The sequence below is a fragment of the Diabrotica virgifera genome, chromosome 7 (assembly GCF_917563875.1).
Source record: "Diabrotica virgifera virgifera chromosome 7, PGI_DIABVI_V3a".
In the NCBI taxonomy this organism is placed as follows: Eukaryota; Metazoa; Arthropoda; class Insecta; order Coleoptera; family Chrysomelidae; genus Diabrotica; species Diabrotica virgifera.
The window spans coordinates 140,678,271-140,705,682 of record NC_065449.1 but is presented as its reverse complement, the minus strand read 5'-3'; the positions used below and the strand labels follow the sequence as shown (position 1 = coordinate 140,705,682).

At 33.3% G+C, this 27,412-nt stretch overlaps 1 protein-coding gene and 1 long non-coding RNA gene across 2 annotated transcripts in view; one reads left to right on the top strand and one right to left on the bottom strand.

Moving 5' to 3' along the window:
• The window catches only part of LOC126888626 (uncharacterized), a 169,734-nt gene that overhangs the window by 32,977 nt on the left and 109,345 nt on the right, over nucleotides 1-27,412 (top strand). Inside the window, exons 8-12 of the mRNA XM_050656982.1 lie at nucleotides 2,034-2,158; nucleotides 11,140-11,241; nucleotides 11,302-11,422; nucleotides 23,945-24,074; nucleotides 24,131-24,572. Of these exons, the coding sequence (XP_050512939.1) occupies nucleotides 2,034-2,158; nucleotides 11,140-11,241; nucleotides 11,302-11,422; nucleotides 23,945-24,074; nucleotides 24,131-24,572 (920 nt within the window). The remainder of the gene's footprint in view (nucleotides 1-2,033; nucleotides 2,159-11,139; nucleotides 11,242-11,301; nucleotides 11,423-23,944; nucleotides 24,075-24,130; nucleotides 24,573-27,412) is intronic.
• On the bottom strand, nucleotides 4,569-7,263 carry LOC126888069 (uncharacterized). Its single transcript, XR_007699373.1, has 3 exons — nucleotides 6,486-7,263; nucleotides 5,692-5,849; nucleotides 4,569-4,749 (listed from the first exon to the last, which is right to left on the bottom strand). It is a non-coding gene; the product is annotated as an uncharacterized LOC126888069 (long non-coding RNA).

Here is a 27,412-nt window from a genome sequence, read left to right as displayed (position 1 = left end):
GATGAATTTTTATTTGGGTGTTTTTGGTGTAAAGTTAAAATCTTTGGAGTTATAGAGCAGAAATTGAAAAAAACACGATTTTCGGGCGCCATTTTGTTTATAAAAAGTAGCACACTATCTGCGGACTTTGCATACCTATATTATTAATATATACAATCATAAGACTTGATTCCAGCAATAAAATTGCTGGTAAATAACTTTTCCCAAAAATGGCCTGTTCTCCAATAAATCTGCCCAGAGTAGAAGCCATAATAGTTATTTTCCTAAGTAGTGCGGAAAGTGATACTTTCACGCACGAGACTGCCGTTGACCCGAACGACGCGATAGCGGAGTTCAGACAAGCAGTCGAGTGCGGGGAAGACACTTTCCGCATGAGTTAGGAACAATATTTTTTCTAGGGCTGTACGTTTGGAAAATACCACAAAAAATAGAGTTATATCAATTTTTATTTAGGAGTGAAAATACACAAATTAATTCTTTGACAAGGTTGTCAAAACCAAACTTTCAATATAATGGGTTACCACGACGACCATATTGGTTTCCATGATGACGATTCAAAACCATTGTATTTGTCTTCTGATCTGACTTTTAAATATGATGTCAAAATAATTTTATTTCATCGAATTATCAGTAGTAATTGCACAAGAGCTCTAAAATTATTGAATTTTTCCCGAGTGACACTTTGACAGTTAATTTCACGAGCCGAAGGCGAGTGAAATTATGTCAAAGTGTCACGAGGGCAAATATTCTATATTAATTTTAGAGATCGAGTGCAATTTGTTGCGATTATTTCATGAATAAAACTGTTCAAAACCAAAATTTTATTGTAATTTAGTTATGTAAGTACAAATTAGTAAAATTAAACACAGTTTTTATAAATATTTGACGGTTGAAAGTCATCACTTTTATAAGTTTTAAAACATTAATAATTGTCATTAATGTCATTGAATGTATTTTTTCGTAGCAACGAAGGGCATCTGACGTAATATACTTGACGACGGACAACTATCAAAAATTATCAGCTTAATTTAGATTTCTGTAGCTTTCTATTGGTCAGAATCTCCTATGAATGAAATAATCGCGCTAATTTCATTAAAATATGAACACAATAAGATAAATTTGAAATAAATTAGTAAATAATATCTAAATATTAAAAATGAATAACCACTTTCAATTTCGTTGCAAAACGAAAATACAGCCGAACCATATTCCAGTCCAATCAGAGAGTGCTGCAATCACCTCTACCGGTTTCGAAACTTATTAGTCTCTCATCAGGAGGCACATATGCTGCTCTCCCTGATCCAACCAAAACAAACCCCAGCGTGCAGTCCCGAATTGCAACGAACGAAATGGCATAGATGCCCTAGCGGCAACTGCTAGCAAAAGACTAAGTTTTCACTCTAATGGCATATAACATATCCCACCAGAATGAAAACAATGGGAACCTTCTCTGGTTACACCTCCGAGGCTTCTACAATTTGCAAGCCATGCGGATGCTGAGACTAAGGAAGATGAGGGAATTCTACAATTTACAATTCACGTCACATCTGCTCAGCGCGGTAAAGTTCCAACGAGATCCAATATCTAAATATTAGTTTATTGCATGTATTATAATATATTATAATGCCATATTACAAGGTATTTTACTTTTCCGCACCCCGTGCGGTAAAAATTTACCTTCACGCACGTCGTGCGGAAACTTTCGGAAACAAAATGCGTGCGGAAAAGTGGCTCTTTTAGCACGACCGTAGAAAAATGTTTGTTTATCATAATTTTGTAGGATGTACAGTACCTACATTTTCTGCCAAGTATGACAAGGATATGTTTAAAGCACTTGGTAAAAATAATTGTTATTAAATTTTTAAATAAAACACCCTGTAACTCAGTAACGAGCCAAATTTTATTTAAGTGATTTGGGATAAATCCTAATATATTGAGGTCTAAAATCTACAACCTAGGACCTAGAGATTGGACATTCTTAATGAATCACCATGTATAAATGTACTTATTCAACATTAACCTAAAATTTTCAGGCTGGGTTTTCGAGTTTGGGTACATTAATAGGCCATACTCCAATTAGAAGTGGTAATAAAGAAGCTTCTGAATACGAAAGCAAGCAAACTTCAGAAATCTTAGATCCTGAATTAAATCTTGGAAGGTAAGTTGTTGATTTAACAACTTTATTCTTATCAACAAACACTAAAATGTAGATAGAAATCTTTTATTCTTATTTCTGATATTTGTTTTTTAAGTATAACTTCTTCTACTCTAACTTTTCCCATGCGTCACGATTAATTTTCAAACAAGTTGAATCAAAAAATAAAGTGAAACGTACGTCGATGTGTCGTATTGATACGTACTGTCATAGTGGCAGTGGTAATAATTAGGAAATGGCTATAATCCCGTGAACGTATTTTATAAAGTTAATTTATTGAAGTGTTTAATCTTTTTTCACTATTGAGGAGATTGTTAGACTCAACATTAAACAGCTTGAACACCATACAGACTACTACGAATATAAAGATAAATATAGAACGGTAACAAATAAATAAAAAAAAAGGTCACAACAACAAAGTTACTATTGTTGAGAAGATTTAATATTACTTCCCAGATAGCACAAGTACGTTTTATGGACATCCAATGGAAGTACATCTGTGTACATTGGAACGTCCAATGGACGTCCCGCTAAGGTGCAATGGACATCCGATGGACGTCCAACGAACGTCCAGAGTTCACAAAATTGGACGTCCATAAAACGTCCGCTACAAACGTACAGTGTACGTTGTTGAAGCTTTCAGTGTACATCTTATGTACATTCAATGTACATCTGATGTACATTCAATGTATGTCTTATGGACATTTTTGTAGGGCACTTTTCAGAAAGCAATCTAGTGTCCATAATTTTTTGAATACATACATAGCAAAAAGCCTTTAGGTATAGGAAATAGTTCCTTTAATACTAAACTTATACTTTAAAATATTACACAAAATACCTTTTTTATTTCTCTTTATTATAACTTTATTATGTATACTTTATTATAGGAACTTCATTAATGCACGACTGCACTTGCACGATAAACAGCAAACACAAAGATATCACAGGATGTATTATATTGTATGTAATAACTTAATAAAGACAAAATTCAGATAATGGCGCCCTATGAAGCATGCACATTAAAAAAGGTTTATTTCTGTTCTGTTCTGAGTGTTCTGTTTCCTTCCAAATATTATTACTTAGAACTTAGAGTCAGTACGGTTGTATATCATGCCCCGGAATCTTATATGAACAAACTGGGGAATTTCCCCCATCACTTTCACTACCGTCAGCTAATAAAGAGAAATGACAGCCTATCTCGCTCACGAAGACTTTAACCAATCATTTATGTTAACGCCATATCTGAATGTCATAAATAAAATAATCAAACGAGGCTTAACTCGGCAATGTCAATTCTGTCAAAAGTAATGACAGTTAGTGGAAAAATTTTTCCATTAGTTTACAGTTTTTATTTTTTATTGTATTACCTTTAACGATTTGTTCTTAGTAATTTCAATTTAAGTTGGTTCCTTATCCTTCGTTGATAAAGTGTAGTTTTGTTTTAGTTACGAAACGAAAGAACTTTTGTGTTGTGTTAATAAAAAAACTGAACATGGTTTATTATTGTTGTGTACCGTTGTGTACAAATCATAGAAAAGTTAGAAAAATGCATAGATAGGTAAATAGTAATTAGTTTATAACTGTTTTATCTGAAACAACAAATAAATACACGTACCTATATTTAGAAAAACATTGTCATAACTTTTTTTATATCCCTTTTCCTTACTAAATTTTACAGCAAAAATAACATATTTTTGTAACTTGGGAATTCCGAATAATTTATGAGTATTACTTAGATATTATTTAAATAAAATACTTTAACAAGCTTAGTCCCTAATAACACAAAACATTCCATGAATGTTCCTAGAATGTACACACAGGACATTGAAAACATTCCTGGAATGTCCCCAAATGCACACGAATGTCCCTGGAAAGTACCAGGAAAGTGCTGTGTCAGCATTTTAAATATTCTTAGAATGTTCTGTTGGAACATTCCATGAATGTCTACGAATGTTCTTTGGACATTCACAGTCTATTTTTTAGACTGAATGTCTTGTTGGAACATTCCATGAATGTTCTTTGGACATTCACAGTATATTTTTAGACTGAATGTCTTGTTAGAACATTCCATGAATGTCTACGAACGTTCTTTGAACATTCACAGTATATTTTTTAGACATTCACTGAAATATATCGTCAGTAATGTGACAATACCTCCTATATGTTTTTTCATGAGGTTTGCAGGAGACGAAAAACATTTTTTAAGGTCACTTTCTGGTTTCGTACGTATTCTGACTTTTTTTGTAGTAAATAGATAGTTGAATTTACTGCAAAACAAGTCAAAAAATATATGAAAACAGGAGGTGGCCGAAACAAGTTTTTAGTCTATCTTACAAATCTCTTGAAAAAAACAGATAGGAGGTACTGTCACATCACTGACGATATATGGCCATACCAAATAATACATCCTTGATAAATATAAACATTTTTATTGCAAAAAATCTTTACATACATTTTTTAATGTAATTTGCTGACATTCCTAAATATTATAAAAAAATGTGTCACATTTGCTTTGTAAACCTTTCTTTTGCTTTTCGTAGCCACATATTCCGTTTCCTTTCTGGTTTTTTGTAGACCACTTCTCTCAGCTGATTCTAAAAGAAAATAAAATAAAAGGTAATTTTTCTATCCTTTACAATTAACAATCAGAAGAAATATTATTTACAGGTAATAATATGCATAAATAATAATAATAAAAAAATAAATATTAAATAATATTTAAATAAATAATAAATAATATTTAATAAATAAAATAATAATAATGAACATTTTGTATTTTGACAACGACATCCGATGTGGAAGTAGAAACCTTAATAAAATTATTTTTTCAAGTAAATTGTGGCTTATTTCCCCATTAGAATAATTAATTACAAAAAAGCCACAAAGAAATAGATTTTTCACAAACAAATAAGTATTTAGTATTCATTATATTTATTGTTTTTATTATTTACTTTAATGTCCTACTGGTACATTATTTGACAAATAATGACATTTCGAAGTCTGTTAAGTACGATATAACGCCCTTGGGCATTAAATTTAAATAACGACTTAGATACTGTCAAGTTGACAAATATCAACCTAAGTAAAACTATGGTTACCACAATTACGTTACTACTGTTACTGGTAAATGTACTTATTTAAAAACTAATCAATTCAAAATTCATTCAAATTTTTCGCATATAAAGAATAATTTAGTCGGGCATTAAACGTTGAAGGCACCACAGGTATTATAATAATAACGCTTTCGGTCAACGTATATCCCTATAATACCCTTGGTACCTTAATAACTGTAACATAAGATTATACCTTAATTCTTGTTTTCGATTTCTGATGTTTTTATTTATTTACATTGAATATTAATCTGTTTTGTTGTATAATCTACTTCGCAATAATTATGTGATATATTTGACTTAAAATGAATTCAAAAATTTTTTGTAGTTGGGCAACAATGTCAACTTAGATCTCCGATGTAGATAATGAATTACAACAGTATCTATATTGTACGGACTGTATTATTAATTAGGTTATGCATATACCTGTGTGACATAAGCTATTGGAACAGCACAGTCTCTCAAACGAACAGATGAAAGTGAAGTTCTGTCAATATCTTTTTCTAAAAAGTGTTTTGAACATACTCCTCTATTAACAAATCTGATCTATACTTCATGTCTTCTTCGCAGGATCTTCTGGAAAGCTAAAAATACAAAATATATGCATTACTAAGCATTATTAACAAATTTTAGTTTTAAATAAAAAATATGATTAATGAACTCACAAAATTATTATAAAACAGCTTAGAAATTGTTTATTAGTATAGTCGGTTCCCCAAACTCAGACACAACTGGCTAGTGATTTTAGTAGGTATTTTTTTTTTGTTTTTGGCCAATTTTGCCAAAATTACAGTAATTAGTACTGAGACTGAGTTTAGCAAATCGACTATAATATTCTGTGTATTCATTAGTTGGTACTGCATATTATAGTGTGTGGTCTACCATCCTATTTATAAACGCATACACTAGCAAAAACGCAAAAAGAATTATTTTAGTTTTACAAATCCTTTTGTTATTACCTATCTCTATTTACTATTTTAGTTAGGAATAAGCGAAGTTTGTGGCTTATTCACAATTATTATTAAAATAATAAATGGATATGACCAATTATTAACTTATAAAATAAAATAATAATTCTTCTGATTTATGCCTTTTATTCACTTTGTTATATCTACGTTACTTAAAAGATTTTTTATGAATAGTATTATTAGGGTATTAATAGTATTAATTTATTTTCTGAAATACAGGGCATGCTTTCGTTTACATATTTGCATACTAACCTTTTAATAGGGCTTTTCATTCACAGTCATTTGTTTTGAGCTTCTGTCATAATTGAAACGTTATTCCTGCAGATTTTTTTATCTACATTTGTTTCTGCTACTCCAACTGCGTTAAAAACAGGACACCATTTTATGCACTATGTTAATAATACTATTAAAGCTATTATAAAAGTATCCGAATTAAAAAAATATTCTTAAAAAGTACAAATAATACAAACAACTAAAAACAATCCACGGCAAGGCAAGGTCGCCAAGATGAAGATGCCAAGATGGCCGAAGCGAGGTCGTTGGTTGGTCGTTTTTAGTCACGTGATGCCCTCTCAAGCGCCATGCACAAAAATATATGCACGGCGAATTTGAAAATGAACGCAAAAGAAATAAATATAAATGCCTCTCTTGGGTTTTGCATAAGTTATAAGTATTTTTTTTATTAACAAAATCGCATTCCAAATTGAATATTCGCGAACAATAATTTTTATTACATTTGTATGTTTATAATCTTGGGAAACTCTTTAAATTTGACATATTATTGCACTGTAGGCCTAAAATGTCACTTAGTTTGTCTGGTATGTTATAAGTAATGTTGTATCTCTTACACGTATGTATTATTTCGCAACTTAAAATATAGGAACATTGGTAGTATGTTCACAGAATGTCTTATGGTAACATTCCAGGAATAATTTAAACAGATGTTCACCGAATGTTCCCTAAATGTCCAGGACATTCAAATATTGATAGAACTTTGGTAGTACATTCCTGGAATGTTGTGTGTTGTTAGGGGTAAGTTCTGGTATTTTATTTTAATAATATAGGTGAGATTATAAGAAGATATTTTAATTAGTAACGAAAGGGCCCGCAAGAGGCGCTGAACGGATGAAATTAATGCTTGTCCATTTAAATTTCCCGCCAAATGGTGATTAGTTAACACTACGGTCGCAAGTGGCGAAAGGAACCAAATTTTTACAGTGAGTTGCCTATCTATCCGGTAATACTATATTATTAATCTATGGTTGTATATTGCAAGCGAGTTTGCCATTCTGTGAATTATCATAACTAAATCCTCCTTCAGAATTCCACAACAATTAACAGCGATACTCCCCTAAAAGTACCTGCCTAATACTACCTTTTACGACCGATAGCGTGAAGAGCGACAACGTTTTCAAGAAGATTCTCATTTAGTTTGGCGGGAAATTTAACAATTACAAAATGCACATTTAAGATTTAAATTGGTAGTGTCTAATTATTGTAAGTTCTATAATTACCGATGCGCGATGTAGCTCCGTTATTCTGAAAAAGTTTACCATCGTTTTATTCAACATCTAATATTATATAGGTTTAATTAAAATAATTTTAGTGGTTCAGTGTTTTAATTCGATGATGAAAAAATATGTGACTACATTTATTAGAAGCTTCTTGTATTCTACTAATAATATTGCTTTGATTAAAACAAGAAGCTATATATAATTACTGATAATAATAGTCGCGTTTTGTGTAAAATATCCATGGACCACAAATGGATGTCCAATGTACGTTGAAATCAAACGTCCAATGGACGTCCCTTAATGGACTTACATATTGGTCTTACATATGGACTTTAAATGTACGTTATATGGACGTCCATCGGACGTTGTGTGCTATATGGGTTAAGGTAGAGAAAAACAAAACTATCTAGTGAATTGCATAAAACACAATTAATATTTTTAATATATCAAAGCTTGGGGAAACGGTCATATAAATGCAAGTTTTACACAAATTGAGTTGTCAACACTCCGATATTACTAATAGGTTACCTACTCGTCTTTGTCTGGGGACCAAAAAGTCAGTATTGCAACTCTTCTTTTATTTAACGAAAATCTTATATTTATTTTTTATAAATATAAAAACAAATAAACTTTATTGATAAATAAATAGAACTTTATTTATTCATTTATAAAACCAAATAAACAATAAAAGCAAATAAATAAAAAAACTGTCACTGTAATTAAAAGTTATAAACATCAAAATTCATAAGCTACAAAGACATTCTATAATTTTTAATCCTTGTCTAAATTATTGTGATTTCTATGTAAAAGCGGCTTAATTTTGCGATACTAGTTTCTGTGAGTTAAAAAGAGAACTACTATAAAAAGTAGTTCGTGAATAACTTCTTGCATGGGAAAAGTTAGAGTGGAAGTACTTTATTTTTATTAATATAGATACACTCGCGAGCAAAAAAATTGACCCAAAAGTAAAATAAGTTACATTTTTTGATTTGTCGTTCGTCTTCCTCCTAACACAGCATCAAGCATAGATTGGATACAAAAATGCAAATGCCGTGCACAGGCGTAGCCAGGTTTTAGTTTAGGAGGGGGTTCAAAAAAGTAAAACGACCAAAACTACATAAAATAATCTTTATATTTATAATAAAAATTTGAAATATGTTAATATCTTAACTTTTCGGGGGGGGGGGGGGTGTGAACCCCCAAAACCCCCTGGCTACGCCCTTGGTGCCGTGTGCCTGTTTAGTGTTTGTGTTTGCGTTTTTATTTTCATAAAACCTTTGTTAATTCCTATGCAGGTAGAATGAGAAGGGTCATTTCCGTTATTCCATTTGCATTATTCCGATCTTTTACGATCTGGTAATGGTGTATTCTTTTATAAACAGCAATTGCATGTATCTAATAAATTCCAACGATTTAAAAATACTCATGGTAAAATCAAAATGGTAAATTCATTTCAATTATGAAAACGAAATTTTTTTTCTTTAATACAAATTAATATTTAAACTTTTTTACCATACCTACAAAATTAAAACAATTTTAAGAAATGAATTCGTCCGGGATACCTACATACATAAATTTTATTAATTATTCTAAAAATAATAAGTTGATAATCTATAAGGCTAACATTATCCTTCCTATACATATATATTCTTTTTAAGATATTTTAAAAGTACATACGTACAAGTATGTGTTAAGCACATACTTTTAAAGTATATACGATGAAGGTATATTCCAATAATATACTTTTACGAATATACTGAGATACTACGTACACGAATGTGCTCAGTATATTCAATTCAAGAATATTCTTTAAAGTATATGCAAAGAACATGAAATTTAGAATGTTTTTTAGGGTACGTGCCATGTTTGTACTACGCATGTACTAAAAAGAATATACTCTGTCGAATGTTGGTAGTATATGCTTTGAACATGATGCGAACATCATTGTTATGTGGTTATTACGCTATTTTGCAAGTCTATCCACATATTATGTAAAATAAGAAGTAAAATATTGTGAATAGCAGTAATTTTTAATGCAATGACACCAATACTTATAAAGTTAGTAACTTAAGAAAATAACAAAGATATCTTGTAAGATTGTACATGATAAAACATGAATTAAAGTCATGTAGTGAATGACTATAAAGATAAATTAACATAAAAAATCAAAATTAATACTGAATATTTTCTCATCTTCGTTATACTACACTTTCTATGCGAAATTTTAAGGGTCTTATAAAGTTTCTGGCGGATTCCTGAATAATCGCTTCCCACTCTTTATCTAATGCAGTTTTTAGCTCCGCCACTGTCGCTGGTGCTGGATTACGGACCCGAGTCAGTGTTGGACAGGTAATCTTTTGTTTACCGAAGAAACAACATGGTCTTGGAGAACATTTTTAATGTAACGATCCGCTGTCAAACCCCCTCCGCGATCAACACCAGTCACGAACATAAGTTCTGCTTTTCCTTCTAAAGATATAACTACCACCTCAAAACATACACAAACTATCTCCATGGCTCAATGTTTTGACATTGCAGTACCTACTGGGTAAATGGTTCTTCGGGCCTCCGATGGATGCGTCATCTTCTGTCATTGCTTTACAAGCACATTTGACCCTCGTTAGAGACTAAAACTCTGTCCCATTAACCAAGGTCCCAATTAACGTGTTCTCGGGCAAACCGAAGTCGAGCTTAAGTTGGGCCCTGTGTTAGCTTGTCTGGGAGTCAAAGTGATAGCCTTACAGGTGACACCTCGAACATTCCTCAAGGATTGTTGAAGCTCAACTCCTGTCGCGGACCGATTTCGCAAGGCACTCACGACAATGAATCGATCATCCCTATCTGGCATTACACGTCGACGCCCGAACCTCGTGATCGTCAACTATAACTACCGGTCTTTTTGTATCGACGGTACGCCCTTCAGACTACAGACTGCGTCATAAGGAGGCGACGAGCGACAGTATTTTGACTATACGGTCTCCTAATTATGCAATTACGTGAGTCGCCTTCACTGGTAAGGTACTTATTTATAAAATATGCACTTATTGCACTTCGAAGTGTACACAAACGTCAACGTTTGTAAAGCTACTGAAACGACCACCGGCATATTCATAGACGTGTAAGTTGCGTAGAACATGCCCGTTACAATGTTTGCTGCATTCCCTATACTCTATGCCATGATACAAAAGTAGGTAAATTTTATTACACGTTGCCAACTTGCATAAAAGAATTATTTTTTGGAAGCTCTATAATAGAAAATAGTTTTGCATTAGTTATTTCAATCCAAAGAAAACAACATAAACTGCAATAATTTTTTTTGCGATTTTTTTGCTCGCAAGTGTAGTTAGTAGGAATGGAATTATTATTAACATAGACGAAAATGGAATTTTTAGGTTGGGTTATAGCGGAACGGATGACATATCTTGGCAAAAAGTAGCGTTACCCGAAAAGAAAAATTTATATCTCGAATTATACTCACGAATAACCAACTACACGTATGTTTAATATACTATAATATACTTTCTTGCGATTTTCTTCAACTTTCTATTTTCCAGAAATGCTGACTGTAAGGTATATATTGATAATGAGGAGTTTAATTGTCATTTAATAGTACTCCAGTGTTACTCAGAGTTATTTGATGCCTATATTGCAGTTAAGAAAGTAGAGCTGCCATCGGTAAGTGTAACATCAATAAATCCCCTTCCAAGTTTATACAGTGTACTAAAAACGATTCAAAATTCAAAAAAATGTTTGTGAAATAATTATTACTATCCTCAATAAAGGTGTTTTTCTTGTTATAAAAATATGTTAATGGCACCTCAGGCATAGAACTTATACTAAAGCCTTTATTATTCGGTAACTTTTCGACGTCCAGATCTTAAAAGGTCTTTCTCAAAACATGAAGTTTGAAGTAACTTTTAGATTATAATCAAACGAAAATAAAATCTTCTTCTTCTTAGTCTTTATAAGCAATTCTGTTTGTTTATGGGCGGAATGATACCTCTGTAGAAGGTTGTCACCCCATTTTTGGCGCGGTTGACCGATACTTCTTCCGATTGGTGATTTATCTCTTGCTATTTTGACACAAGAGTCTCCCCTATTCTGCTTATGCCCTTATTCCATTTTTTTCTTCTACCTAGGGTCCATTCGTTTTTATACTTTACCTTATATTTTCTTCTGTCTTCACTCCTCTTTCGATCTCTCAGTGTATTTCCTGCAATTATTCTCAGAAGGTACTCCCAGCTCTGATGTTTTCAGTAATATTTGTTTTTGTATGGGTATTTGTGCTGTGGCTGTATCAGGTCTCATTTCTGATACATATAAATCCATATAAATTCAGTGTTAATATGTCGGTTTCACCATATAATCTCATAAAAGCAAATATACTCTGTCTCTTTGCTTTTTTACTTGATTTCTCACTTCTTTGTCCAGGTCTCCGTAGCTGGACAGTGTAATTCCAAAGTAAGTACAGTGGAACCTCGATAACTCAGATTAATCGGGACCGCGGCCGATCCGGGTTATTGAAAATCCGGGTTACCGGAGAATATGGTAAGAATTAATAAAATACGGTATACTTACAGATAAACCCCTACCTACACATCTAAATTATTAAAAACACGCAAAAACAAACCTAAGCAAACGGAAGCAAGCAATACAAGACTGTACTACACACAATACAGTCACAATCGGAACGATGTTATGAACAGTGAAAACTAAGACCATTGTTTAAAAAAGAATTTTTTAAATAGTCTTTTAGTCTTTTTTTAAACAATGCTAAGACAGTTTGCTATTTGCAGACATTTTTACTATCATATACATAGTTCAAATTACACAAATACACATTATCTCTCAAATATTATATTACATACTATCCCTTTCAAGATAATCAGGATGGAATTCCCCAGATTAAGAGACTGGGCCGATGTCAAGCACAAAATAATCTGGGGAATTCCATCCGAATTATCTTGCAACGGATAGTACATTTTTATTGTTGAAATGTTTCTTCTTCTTCTTCTTCTTTTTGTATAGACATGACTCTGTCTGTTTTTTCAATGTGCATCTAGTAAGTTGTCGTTCCATCGTTTTCGTGGTCTTCCCACTGATCGTCTTTCTATTGGGCAACCGTTTCTCGCTGTCCTGACTATCCTATTTATTGTCATTCGGCTTATGTGGCCATTCCATTCTATTCTTCTGTTTCTTACCCAGTTATTAATGTTATACACCTTGCATCTCCGTCGTATATCTGTACTTCTAGCTCTGTCCCATAGAGTCTTACCATCGATTTTTCGAAGGGTTTTCATCTCCGCTGTTTCAAGCAATATTTTTGTCCTCTCTGTGTCGGGTCGCGTTTCTGCCGCGTATGTCATTATTGGCCTGATGACTGTTTTGTAAATTCTGCCTTTCATTTCTTTTCCGATATTTTTATTTCTCCATATTGTTTTATTCAGGCAACCTGCGGTTCTGTTTGCTTTATTCACCTGATCTTCCACTTCTTCTGTTTCAAGCATTCCGTAGCTAGATAGTGTGATGCCTAGGTATTTAAACTCCATCACTTGTTCTATTATCTGACCTTCCAGCTCCAATTTACATCTTATTGGATCTGCTGTTATAATCATGCATTTTGTCTTTTGTGAGGAAATTAACATGTTAAATTTTCTGACGATTATATTGAATTGGTGCAGCATACGTTATAAATCATCTTCACTTTGAGAGATTAGTATTGCATCGTCCGCATAGTAGATTATTTTAAGTTGTTTTTCTCCCATTTGGTATCCTTTTTTAGTTCTTACTTTTTTTATTATTTCGTCCATGATCAGGTTGAACAATAGACTCAAGGAATCCCCTTGTCTTATCCCATTGCCGGCTTCAATTTGGTCAGTTAATTCACCGTCCACTTTTACTTTTATTGTGTTGTTCTGGCAGATGTTTTCGATCGTTTTAATTATTCCTAGAGGTACCTCTCTCGAGTATAACAAATGGATAAGTAGTCTGCCCATGTTTCCTTCTGAATAAGTTTCGCTTTTATTAATTCGTTCATCTCCTTTCTTTGCCCTAAGTTCATTCTCCATACTTCTTTTTGTGTTCCGTTGAAATGTTTGTCTGATGAAAATCGGACTTCCGGGTTATCGAGGGCCGACGTATCGGGGTTTTACTGTATTTTATTTCCATTACTTGTTTAATATTGATGCCATCAATTTCAGTTGTACAGCTGATTGGTTCTTTACTGATTACTATTGTTTTAGTTTTCTTAAGGTACGATTCCGACATCGACGGCAGGCGGTAGACGGCTGCAGTTGTTGCCGCGGCAACATTTGCCGATGAAATTTTCATATTGAATTCTTTTGCTTTTTTGTTAAATCTGTGGACTAACCTTTACATAATATCTTCATATTGGGCGCTATCAATATTGCGTCGTGTGTCTAACAGAGTAATTTATTTACTTCTTTGTTTCCCATTCTGTATCCTTCTCCGTTGTTGACGCTTTTGATAATCTCATCCATGATTAAATCGAAGAGCATAGGGCTCAATGAGTCTCCGTGTCTTATTCCATATTAAGTTCTGTAAGTTATCCATCTCTTCTGACTTCCATTTTGCTGTTTTTGTGTAGATATTTTCAATAGTTTTTATGATACCTGGGGGAACTTCTTTTTTACACATAAAATGGAGTACGTGTTTGAGTCTTACTCTGTCAAATGCTTTCTCAAAATATATACATAGAAATGCTGGTGTTTTCTCTATCGTTTACTCTAGCGTTTTCTCAATAATTTGATTTATGACGAATATTGCATCTGTTTTTCATCTGTTAAACTTACCCTCTGATTTATTGTTTTCGCCTTTCTTTCAATTTGTTGTTTGTTAAATTGCATACGTCTCTCATCTAATGAGTTTAACAGATAATCCATTCTTCTTTTTTTATGGCTGTTCATAACAATCCATTCTTCGTGGCACTTATTTTTTTCTTTCTTCTGATAGATTTCTCTGCTGCTTCTTTAATAGTTCTTTTTATTAAAATACCAAGTTTTTTGTTTACAAGTTACCAAGATGTTGTTACCAAGTTTTTCCAATACAGGAAGTTTATTTTCCTCGTGGATTTTAAGTTCTTTTTATATAATGCCATTGCTGATGGATGTCTTAACCCTAATTTTCATTTATTTCCCAAACCTTTAACATGTTTCTTATTTCCAGTTATTATTGTCATCCCCTATATTCTTCTTCCAGTTTCGCCACATTCCACATTTCTATCTTTCTCTATTTATCAATTATTTGTGTTAAAATTCTGGTCCTGAGCTTGGGATAAAATGGATGATATTTATGTGTTGTTATCTGACCATCTCATAGTTCTTAGACTTATTAAGCTGCTAGAATGTTTCTTCTTCTTCTTCTTAAGGTACCGAGACCTCTTGTCGATCGTTGCCTCTCATATTGCCCAGCATATTAACAATCATTGTCTTATTTACAGCCGCACGAAATACACACACCGGCAAAATTAGCCGAACACCTTAAAAATGGGACATGTTTGATATCTCAGATTTCCTAAACCAGTTGTCCGATTTGAATGATTTTTTTAGTATATTATAGCCTTATCATTTAAGAATATCGGTGTAATAATATTGTTACTAGGCAGGTAAATGTCATTTTATACCGGGTGTTATTATCATACTGTGTTTTTTCCTTAAAGTTCAGAACACTCTGTGGAATATTCTAGCCTATATAAAATATTGAAATTAAAACTCAATTGTAGCCATAGACTTTCTTAACATTTTCTTTTTTGGTTTATTTGCTTATGTTGGATAATAAAAAAGTTAGGTACTTTAACAACTAGCCATGTTCTTCATCAATACAGGGTGTTTCTAAATAAGTGCGACAAACTTAGAGGGGTAATTATGCATAAAAAATGGTGACCATTTGCTTTATAAACATATGTCCGCAAATGCTTCGTTTCCGAGATACGGGAGGTTGAATTTTTTCTTACAAACTGACGATTTATTTATTGCTCTAAAACCGGATGAGATATGCAAATGAAATTTGGTATGTTTCAAGAGGTAGTTATTGCGCATTTTTTGACATACAATTAAGAATTCTGTATTCACCATTGGCGTGCATACGGGATATTTCTAAAATATTTATACCCGTATGCACGCCAATGGTGAATATAGAATTCTTAATTGAATGTCAGAAAATGCGCAATAACTACCTCTTGAAACCTACCAAATTTAATTTACATATCTCATCCGGTTTTAGAGCAATAAATAAATCGTCAGTTTGTAAGAAAAAATTCAACATCCCGTATCTCGGAAACGAAACTTTTGCGGACATACGTTTGTAAAGAAAACGGTCACTATTTTTTTATGCATAATTACCCCTCTAAGTTTGTCGCACTTATTTAGAAACACCCTGTATTGACGAAGAACATGGCTAGTTGTTAAAGTATCTAACTTTTTTATTATCCAACATAAGCAAATGAACCAAAAAACAAAATGTTAAGAAGGCCTATGGCTACAATTGAGTTTAATTTCAATATTTTATATAGGCTAGAATATTCCACAGAGTGTTCTGAACTTTAAGGAAAAAACACAATATGATTGTAACACCCGGTATAAAATGACATTTACCTGTCTAGTAACAATATTATTACACTGTTATTCTTAAATGATAAGGCTATAACAGACTAAAAAAATCATTTAAATCGGACAACTGGTTTAGGAAATCTGAGACATCAAACATGTCCCATTTTTAAGATGTTCGGCTAATTTTGCCGGTGTGTGTAGTTCATTGCTAGATGTCCCAAACCGCCAAGGCCATAGTCGCCAAGAAGTTGTACGGCGTACATGTAGAATGCATAGAGTTATATATTAGCATAGAGAGAGTGTCATTCAGAGCGAAGTGACGACACCATCTTTTTTATTTGGATTAGTGCTGTTTCACTCTTACGCATAGTAAAGCTGCTACAGTTGTCCTCCTCTTCCGTGCCTATATTCACACTGAATGTCATCATTGATTTTCGATACAATGTGTTAGAAAGAGATGCAGCAAACCAGTCCATGAGATCTTGTCGTCAGTAAGCGCGGAAGGTAGGCTCCCTCTATGTTAATATATACCTCTATGGTAGAATGTTTCCCATCACTCAATCTAATATGATCAATTTGATATTTTAGACTATTGATTATGTACTATAGAAAGGAACTACAACGTTAACGGGGTTTTACTATTTCATATGGTCAATGAATCTCTATATATGAAAAAACCGCGGAGTGCTACCATTTAAAGGGGTGCGTTTTTGAGCAATGGGTGAATTAGTCCCTGGGCACAGGCAGGTTACATTAGGGTGAGTTCTATGCACTTTTGGTACAAACACGTCTACATAAGAATTATTCCTGGTTAAATTTCCTATCTAAATATAACTTTTTAAAGTCAAAGATACTTTTTTTTACAAAAATATATTCAAAAGAAAAAGCACAAAGAAACCCAAAAGAAAGAAATTTTGTTTTTTGTCCCATAACTTTTGTCCACGGGGATATAGGTATAGACATTGCTTCACAGAAATAAAACTTACAAATTTTGTCTTTAAAATGGTGTTTGGTAGAGGTCATTAGGATTTACAGTTTTCGAAATATGATTTTTCAAATTTCGCCACTCACAGCAATTTTGGGCAATTTTCCTTGTTATTTTGCAAAGATTGTTCTGTAACTTTTTTCTACGTAGCTTTTGGTATATGCAATGTTACATTTAATAGGAAGAAAAGTCAATTATCCTTAAAATGGTCTATTGTAGAAGGCGGTATGGCTATTTTTAAGCAAGATATGGTTTTTCAAACTTTTATACTTTTAATGATTTTTGATATATTTTACGGTTATTTTTAAATTTCTCATTATAACTTTTTTTATTGTATATTTAGATATATACATTGCTAAATACAAAAGAAAGCTTATTTTATTTATTTTAAAATGGTGTATTGTAAAAAATTCTAGGACTATTTTTAAACGAGATATGCTTTTTCAAAATGTGACATATACACATGCAATAGGTCCTCCCACTAAGTTGGAACCATATGGAAAACTTTTTTATTATCAACTTTATGAAGAAAAGTTATTCTTTATAAAATGCTCTGCATAGTCTAATACCTAAGATTCAATCATCAGGTATAAAATTTTATCAATAGAGTACGAGGTATGTTAAAAAATATGAATTTGGCTCAGGAGTAAAGTACCTTTATATTTCACAATATCGAAAAGTGTTATTAGGAAGAGTTATTTGGAATTAAAAATTACGTTACAATATGCAATCATACTTTTCTAATTGAAACAATAAAATATTTTAAAATTTGTCTCAAATTACGGATAATCTTGGATATTCTACGGATATATTGTCTCAAATAGTCCTTAAATTTTTTTGCAATACCCCATTTTAAACTAAAGAAAATATGCTTTTTTTGTTTCACAATGTGTATACCTAAATGTACAAGAAAAATAGTCATAATGAGAAATTTAAAAAATAATCATGGTATAAAAAATCATTAAAAGTATAAAACCTTGAAAAACCATAACTTGCTTAAAAATAGTCATACAACCTTATACAATAGACCATTTTAAAGGTAATTGACTTCTCCTTCTACTAAATGTACCACTATATATACCTAGAAATGCGTAGAAAAAAGTTACGGAACAATGTTTGCGAAATAATGGGGAAAATGACTCAAAAATGTTGTGAGCGCCGAACTTTGAAAAATCATATTTCAGTAACTGCAAATTCTAGAGACTTTTACTAAAAGTCGTTTCAAAGAGAAAGGATAAATGTTATTTTTCGCTGAAGCAATGCCTAGACCTATATCCCTGTGGAAAAAAGTTATGGGGCAAAAAACAAAATTGCTTTCTTTCGTGTTTTTTTCTTGCTTTTCTTTTGAGTATATTTTTGTAAAAGAAAATATTTTCGACTTTAAAATGTGATATTTTGATAGTAAATATAACCTGGAATTATTTTACTGTAGACTTGTTTGTACCAAAAGTGCATAGAACTCACCCTAATTCACCCTGTGCCTAGGGACTAATTCACCCCTTTCTCAAAAACGCACCCACCTAAATGGTAGCACTCCACGGTTTTTTCAAATTTTGAGGTCCATTGACCATATGAGATAAATTAACGTTGTAGTTCCTTTTAGCTCTCTTATTTTGAACATAATCAATAGCCTATTTTGTTCTTACATACCTTCATATCCATGTTGCCTTGTGGATGTTTTTTCTAACAAACAGTGCTTCTGAAGAATAAGTTGCAGCCAGTCGCAAAATCAATCAATCGTCATCCATTGTCATTTTTAACGTCTTGTAGACTATCATACTATCACCGGTATTATGTACTCTTCTGTGCCTACTCTTTATAGTTGATTTAGAGAATCATTGATTTAAGTTGCATATACAGAAGCATCCTCTGATGCTTCTTTTGTTGGTGCATATACTGAGAATATAGTTAAATTGGACCATTTGCCCCTTATTCTTATAATACAGATCTTTTCATCGACTGATTTCAAGTCTAACAGCTCTGATTACAATCTTTCATTTATTACAATGCCACATCATTTTTCAGATATCCAAACCGCAATGCTAATGACTCTCAATACATATTGTTACAGACCTTGTTCATCTCATTTCCTGGCTGTTACATCATATATTATATTTCAGGTCTTCTGAGTTCTGATTGTTTTATCTCCCTCCGTAGCTTTTGTCGTGTGTTTTGATAATTGGTTCTGTTCTATGGCAATAATATTATTTTCGTAACATTAGCGTTTTACATGCATGGATCGCTGGTCCGTACGAAAACCCCCTTTTCTGAGGACCATAGCTCCCTTTCCCATTTGCCCTGACCCTGCTTTTTACTGAAGTTGAGTAACGAATCTGAAGCAAATTTCTCAGAAAATATTTTATACTAGTTGAAGCAATAATGCACTGAACCTCCGAAAAAAAAACGACAAGACGGATCTGAATAATTTTTTTTGCATTCGATTCGTGAATACGCCAGGAAACTTCGTGATAGCCATGAGATTATATTGAAAAACTGTTTTTGTGCATACAAAAAGTGCATTCTCAAAAGTGCATCTCAAACAGACAATAAAATAAAAAATTCAGAACTCGTCAATTATCGGAGTTCAATTGTTACTCGTGGTTTTTGCGGTCGCTGAAAACGAATATGACGTCGTAAGTGATCTCCGGAGTACCTGGTGCCCCGGGTACCTACTGTTTACCTCGTCTTCTTGAGTTTTCGGCAAATGCAATAAAAAAATTAGTCAAACATCATTACTCGGGGGCTTTTGGGGTCGCTGACGACGAATATGACATTGGAAGTAATCTTCCGACTACCTGGTGACCAGGGTACCTACTGTTTACCTCGTCTTCTGGAGTTTTCAGCAAATTCATTAAAACATTAGTCAAAACTCATTACTGGGGGGTTTGGGGTCGCTGACGACGAATATGACATCGGAAGTGATCTCTGGAGTACCTGGTGCCCAGGGTACCTACGGTGTACCTCGTCTTCCGGAGTTTTCGGAAAATTCATTAAACAATTAGTCAAAAATCATTACTCTGGGGTGTTTGAGGACGCTTAAGACGAAAATAACATCGGACGTGATCTCTGGAGTACCTAATGTCCAGGGTACCTACTGTTTACCTCGTCTCCTGGAGTTTTCCATATTTCTGATAAATAAGTAATCAGAACTTTATATTTGGGGGATTTTGTGCTCGCTGAGAACGTATTTATCAAAAACAATCTTCTGAGCAACCATTACGTCATAGCAGAGGCGTGCGGTCCATGGAAGCGGGGGAAGCACCGCTTCCCTATACTTCGATATAAGAAAATATATTATTAATTAATATTTAATTATCAACAAATTTTCCCTAATCTAAGTAATCTATTATGTAGGCAATACGATCGAAAATATTAAAAATTTATCGCATAAACGAACTCAAATAATAATATACACACAATTTAACGCATCCTATACCAAGAGTCCGTGCCTGTACGGAAGCTCTTTTCAAAATAAGCACAGTTGATCCATCCTTGTGTTGGCCAGGGGTGGCAGTGTTGCCGATGTCACGATATGAAATTATGTTAAGCGGTTGCTAAAATTATCAGAATTTGCCAAAAATTATGTTAAAATTTTTTATCGCCAACCCCTGTCACAAGCCACAGAACTTGGACAAAATTTCAGTAGAATTGCTCCTAATTTTTCGGTAGAAATCGTCAAATTTCGGTTGATTTTATTTTTTAATTATTTGGCTATCACATTGCAAAAAAATGATACTTTATTATACTTCTATTATAGGTACAAGTATTCAAAAATAAACTACCTTCGTCATAATATGATGATCAATAATCATCATTCATCATAAAAATCACTCAAAGTTCAAAATCGGTTTACCTTAAAAAATGTATTTTCTCGGCTTTTTATAAAGCAATTGTCTTCATTTTTTTTAATCCATAAGTTACTTAGTTTGATATTAATGATATTTTTTATATGAAAACCACAATCCTCAATAGTAATTCACTATTCAGGTAGGTACATTAGTCCCAAAATCAAATATAAAAGGTGGTCATAAAATTGATATCTGTATCTGCTGAACATGTGTCGCAAGTCGTAGCTAGTATTCTAAATGCAAATGCAAACAAATAGAAGAATTCTTGAAAATTTACTAAACTCTATTGCCAAATCTATCCGTATAAAATTATGTTAAAATTATCAATTATGTTAAAAAAATATTTATTATCAGAATGCCATAAAAATTATGTTAAAATCTGATAATTATGTACAAATCGGCAACCCTGAGGGGTGGTGGTCAGGGTTTAATGACCGCACCCTCAAGTCATCTTGAGTTCGCGCGAATTGTTTATGTAAGTGTGTAGTTTATTAAAAAAAGGATTTTCAAGTCGAAGTTATCAAGAGAAAGTAGACATTATGAAGTCTGGTAGGTCAAAGGAGCCCATTCATTTGGAGACAAAAGTGGAAAAATCGGCAAAGAGATTTACCAAACATTTCCATGTGGGTTTTTATGAAAAATATGAATGGTTAACTGGCTGCAAAATTGTACCAAAATTATTTTGTTGGCCCTGTATTCTTTTTAATACAAGCGAAAAAACACATTGCACAATACAGATTTAAATAATTTTCACAAAAGTGTAAAGCGACATGTAAATAGTAAGTGCCATTTAAGTGCTACAATTAAAGAAAAATATTCGGGGCATATCGCATTGAACATAGTTTGGACAATAATTTAAATTATTGGGACAAATAAAAATTGATATAACTCTATTTTTTGTGGCTTTTTTCCAAACGTACGGCCCTAGAAAAAATATTGTTCCTAATTCATGCGGAAAGTGTCTTCCCCGCACTCCACTGCTTGCCCGAACTCCGCTATCGCGTCGCTCGGGTCAACGGCAGTCTCATGCGTGAAAGTATTACTTTCCGCACTAGTTAGGAAAATAACTATTTATTAATTCCACAGTTTTCCGAGGTACCTCAAACAGAATCCAAAACGACTTAATTAAATGTACGGCTGACGTTGTAATGGATCATATTAAAAATGAGATAAAAAAAGCTCCATTTCTTTCAATTGCACTTGATGAAACAACAGATGTAACCATTTTTTGTCAGTTATCCATTGTTGTGCGATATGTGGTAGTGGTTGATGGTATTCCTTAAGAGAGATTTTTAGAATTCGTGAACATAACTGCCGATCGGACTGCAGAGGCTATGTTTCAAATTGTGTGTGATACTATTTCTAATAATAATATAAGCAAGAATGTAATTCCAAGCTTGTCGCTCAGAGCTATGATGGTGCTGCAGTAATGGCAATGGCTGGTCAGTTAGCAGGTCTTTAAGCTAAAGTAAAGGAACAGTTTAAACATGCAATTTTTGTTTACTCTTTAGCACACAGACTTAATTTGGTTTTATCTCGAGGCATGGATAATATTAAAGACGTTAAAGTTTTAGAGAGCCCCTAAATACGCATCAGAGTACTATTATCGGGGGGGGAGGGGGTAGTGGATAGTCTGGAGCATTGGGGCGGGGTGGAGTGACGGCCGCTTCTAGGAGTAAATCCTCCTCTCCCCAATGAATTGTATCACCTGAATGTCTTCAAGGTGCGTGCAAGTGTCTCAGGCTGGGTTAAACACTATTGCTTGCTTGCTTGCTTCGTTTTACAGGTAATTTTTTATAGTTTTTGTTTTTAATCCATATAAGTTAACAAGTAGTAGAATATTAGGTATATTATATATACGTACTATTTATCTATTAAGTAGGTACATATATACTTATCACATAGTATATATTTTGATCTCGACCTCCGTAAGAAAATAATTTTATACTCTTATTGAATCGCTTCCCCTACCGAAAATGTCACCGCACGCCACTGCGTGATAGAGTTTCATTTGATATCTTTAAAAAATACCATTTTTTTTTATTTGGCGCTTCAGATTCTGTTGGTAGCATTGATGAATCTTTATATAATCGATGTTAACACTGCGTATGAAAAGAAGGAGAGAATATAGAAAGTAAAAAGACGATCTCCCGCTTAAAATAAATCTGTGACTTGCTGCTAAAATGGTCAATGTTAATATTTTACTTTTTTGTGCAGTTTTATTTAAAAATTAATATTGACAAAACAATATGCCTAAAATTGACATTTTCCATTTTAACACCAAGGCACAGTATCTGGTAGTTCCAGAAGTTGACTTAAAAAGTAGGTATTCTAGGCACCAGGTACTCTGGAGATAATTTTCAATGTCATCTTCTTTTTCAGCGAAATCAAAAACTCCCCAAGTAATGATTTTTGACTAATTTTTTAATTAATTTGCCGAAAACTCCAGAAGACGAAGTAAAAAGTAGGTACCCTGGGCACCAGGTACTCCGGAGATCACTTCCAATGTCATATTCGTTTTCAGCGACCACAACAACCCCCGGCTAACAAAATTGAACTCATTTCCGTCGATAATTGACGAGTTCTGAATTTTTTTTATTGTCTGTTTGAGATGCAGTTTTTTAATATTATCTCATGGCCATGGGATACAAAGTTTCACGGAGGTAAGGCCGATTTTAGTGCTTTATTGCTTCGGCTATACCCCAAATGACAGATTGAGTTCCTGACTATGGAACTGACTGGAAATGTCGAAAATCATATATTATTAAAAAATAACACTTTACTTGTCCATTTACAGGACAAATGTACCGCAACTTCCTTTGCATTTATCTACGAATGGATGATTACTGGTGAACCTTCTTACCGGGAGCTTACAAGGGATAACGTACTAGACATTTTTAACAGCGCTAAATATCTCAAAATCAAAGGTAGTATTAAAAATAATGAAGACTAAGAATTGTATATATTTTCAGTTATTTTTTAGATTTGGTAGAGCAGTGTTGGGCATTCATTGACCATAACGAAGTTTTCTATGAAGATACAGCTTTTCTTTTATATATGGATGCCAAAGAGAAAAATTTGATCGAGGTAAGGGAGTTAATGTTACCTCGGATACAAGGATTCTTTCTTATGCTTGTCAGTTCTCAAAACTGGTTAGAGCTTGAAGTAGAAGACGTGAAGAATTTTCTTAAATCGAATTATATTTGCGTAAACTGCGAAATGGAAGTATTTATGTCAGCAGTGAGATGGTTGAAGCACGACTGGGCAAACAGAGATCGATATAAGTATGATTTGTTAGATTGTGTGAGATTCGGCAATATTGCCCCATGGCAGTTAGTGGACATTAAAAGGAATCCTGAGAATCCAGATTTCCTGGAACTAGCCAAAGATCCCAGAATATGTAAAATGATCGATGATGGGTTAGCGTAAGTATTGGTATAAATGATAATAAATATTTTACCTAAAATTAAAAATAAAAAATAATACCATGTAGCCTAAGATCCGAATATAGGTCGACTTTCACCCATTTGTTACATTTTTGAAGTGAAAACTTCTTTAGGGACGTTGCGCACTTTTGGGATGGGGAAAAAGCATTGAATTCGCGACCGTCATCGCGACCGTCATTTCGACCGTCATCGTTTCGGCGAAATAAATTTGTTACTTATACATATATTATGTGTATGTATAATATATAAATTGTGTAGAAGTATTTAAAAAAATAAATGTAAAACCTGTTTTTGGATGGAGAAAAAGGATTGATTTCGCGACCGTCATCTCGACCGTCATCACTTCGGCATACACTCACCGGCACAAAATTCCGCCACCCAAAATTTTTGATTAAGTTTGACAATTTATAACTTTATTATTTTTGCTCCGAGTTTCAAGATTCTTGCACCAGTTTGTAGGTACATGTATTGATATTGTTTGGTATTATTCCCGTATAAATACATTTTGCTTGCACGGCATTATACAGGGGTAAAAGGAAGGGTTGTATTTTTTCCTAATTTTAAAAAATTCTGTGGAAAAATGGAATAGCTGATTTTGTTTCATAGTCCTGTCATATTATCCGGGAGGCATCACCAACATTTTGTTTTTTGAATTATCCGAATATCTTTTTTCTTGTAAGAGCTGTACCATTTTTTGTAAATAAAAACACTGATTGACTCATAAAATACAGGTTGGATTGATAAGATTAGAATTGCCCGCATGCAGCCCAGATCTCAATCCTATTGAGAATTTATGGGATGAATAAAAAAAGCTATTTGCCGTCATTCTAGGCCTCCAAAAAATTTGGTACAGTTATGGCTCTGGTAGAGGAATATCGGGCTATTCCCCAGGCAAGGAAAACACATCTTTATTCGATGCTAAACAGATTGCGACCAGTCGTTGCTGCAAGAGGTGGACATACCCGCTATTGAATTGTTTTGTTTTGTTAATTTTAGTACGTTTGATATTTTGAATTAAATAAACCTTCAAAGCAATGTTTTTAATTACAGCTCTTACAAGAAAAGAGATATTCGGATAATTCAAAAAATACAACCTTAGAGATACCTCCAGAATAATACAAAAGGAGTATGAAACAAAATCAGCCCTCCAATTTTTCCACAGAATTTTTTAAAGTTAGGATAAAAACAACGCTTTAATTCACCCCCGTATAATGCCATCTAAGCAAAAATTTGTTGTTATCGGAATAATAGCAAACGACATCAATACATGTACCTACAAACTCATGCAAGAATATTGAAAATCGGAGTACAAAGAATAAAGTTACAGACTGTCAAACTTAATCAAAAATTTTGGGTGGCGGAATTTTGTGCCGGTCAGTGTATATTATGGTGTACCTATGTGTATATAAATTGCGTCTTCTTCTTCTTCGTCTAGCCATTCACGTCCACATCTGAACATAAGCCTCTTCAAGTCTTCCTTTCCATTGTTTTTTGTTGTACGCTACTTGTAGCCAATTTTTCCCGGCAGTTCGTTTCAGATCAGGAGGTCTGCCTCTGGGTCTTTTGTGTTGGTATGCTCTCCAGGTTAAAATTGTTCTGTGCCTTTTGTTTAGATCGCTCCTAGCTACATGTCCAGCGTATTTCCATTTCAATGTTAATGATTTTTGTACCACATCGGTGACTTTGGTTTTCTGTCTTATCCATGTGTTTGTTTTCCTGTCCTTAAGTGATATGCCAAGCATTGCTCTTTCCATCGCGTGTTGAGTGACTCTGAGTATATTCATATTCTTTTTTGTGATTGTCCATGTTTGTGCCCCATATGTTAATATCGGAATAATGCATGCATCAAAAACTTTAGATCTAAGATGTAGTTGAATTTGCTGATTTCTGAGTATATAGTTCAGTTTGCCGAATGCTGCCCATGCTAACTTTCTTCTTCTTTTTATTTCTTCCGTTTCAATTTCCCTACTTAGTATTATTTTTTGCCCTAAGTATATATATTCTTCAACTTTTTCTATAACTTTGTCGTTTATTATTGTCACGGCTTCTTCGGAGTGCATAACTTTTGTTTTGTTTAAATTCATTTTCAGTCCTATTTTAGAAGATTCTGTGTGTAGTTCTGAAAGCATGGTTGGCAGTTCTTGTAGGTCAGTAGCTATCAGAATTATTTCATCCGCAAATCGTAGATTATTGAGGTAGCGGCCATTGATGTTTATTCCCTTATATTTCCAATTTAGATTTTTAAACACGTCCTCCAAAAATAAGGTGAACAGTTTGGGTGATAGAGTGTCTTCCTGTTTGACTCCCCTGTTTAATGGTACAGGGTCCGTGTATTCATTTTCATTTAGGTAGTATGTAGCTGTAGCTTGGTTCATAGTTTCTTTTATTAAGTTAATATATCTGCTGTCTATTCTACAATTTTGCATTGCATTTATTACTGCCGTGTGCTCTATATAAATTGTGTAGAAGTATTTAAATTTAAATAAATGTAAAACCTATTTTTAGATGGGGAAAATTGATTTCGCGACCGTCATCACTTCGGCGAAATAAATTTTGTACGTATAAAAAATATTACGTGTATTTATACATTTTGATTTTGCGACCGTCAAAATTGATTTTGACGGACATTTTGAAAATGATTTTTATAGTCAAAGCCCGAATTTCAGGCATTCCTAGGTTTGACTAGGCAATCCTTAGGTCTGACTGACGGTCTTAGTCAAAGCCCGAAATAAATTACAGTTTCGTCCTTTAACTAGTGAAACCTAGGAGAGACTAAGTTGGTCAGGCAAAGGTCGAAATTTAATTTTATGAAATCGGGG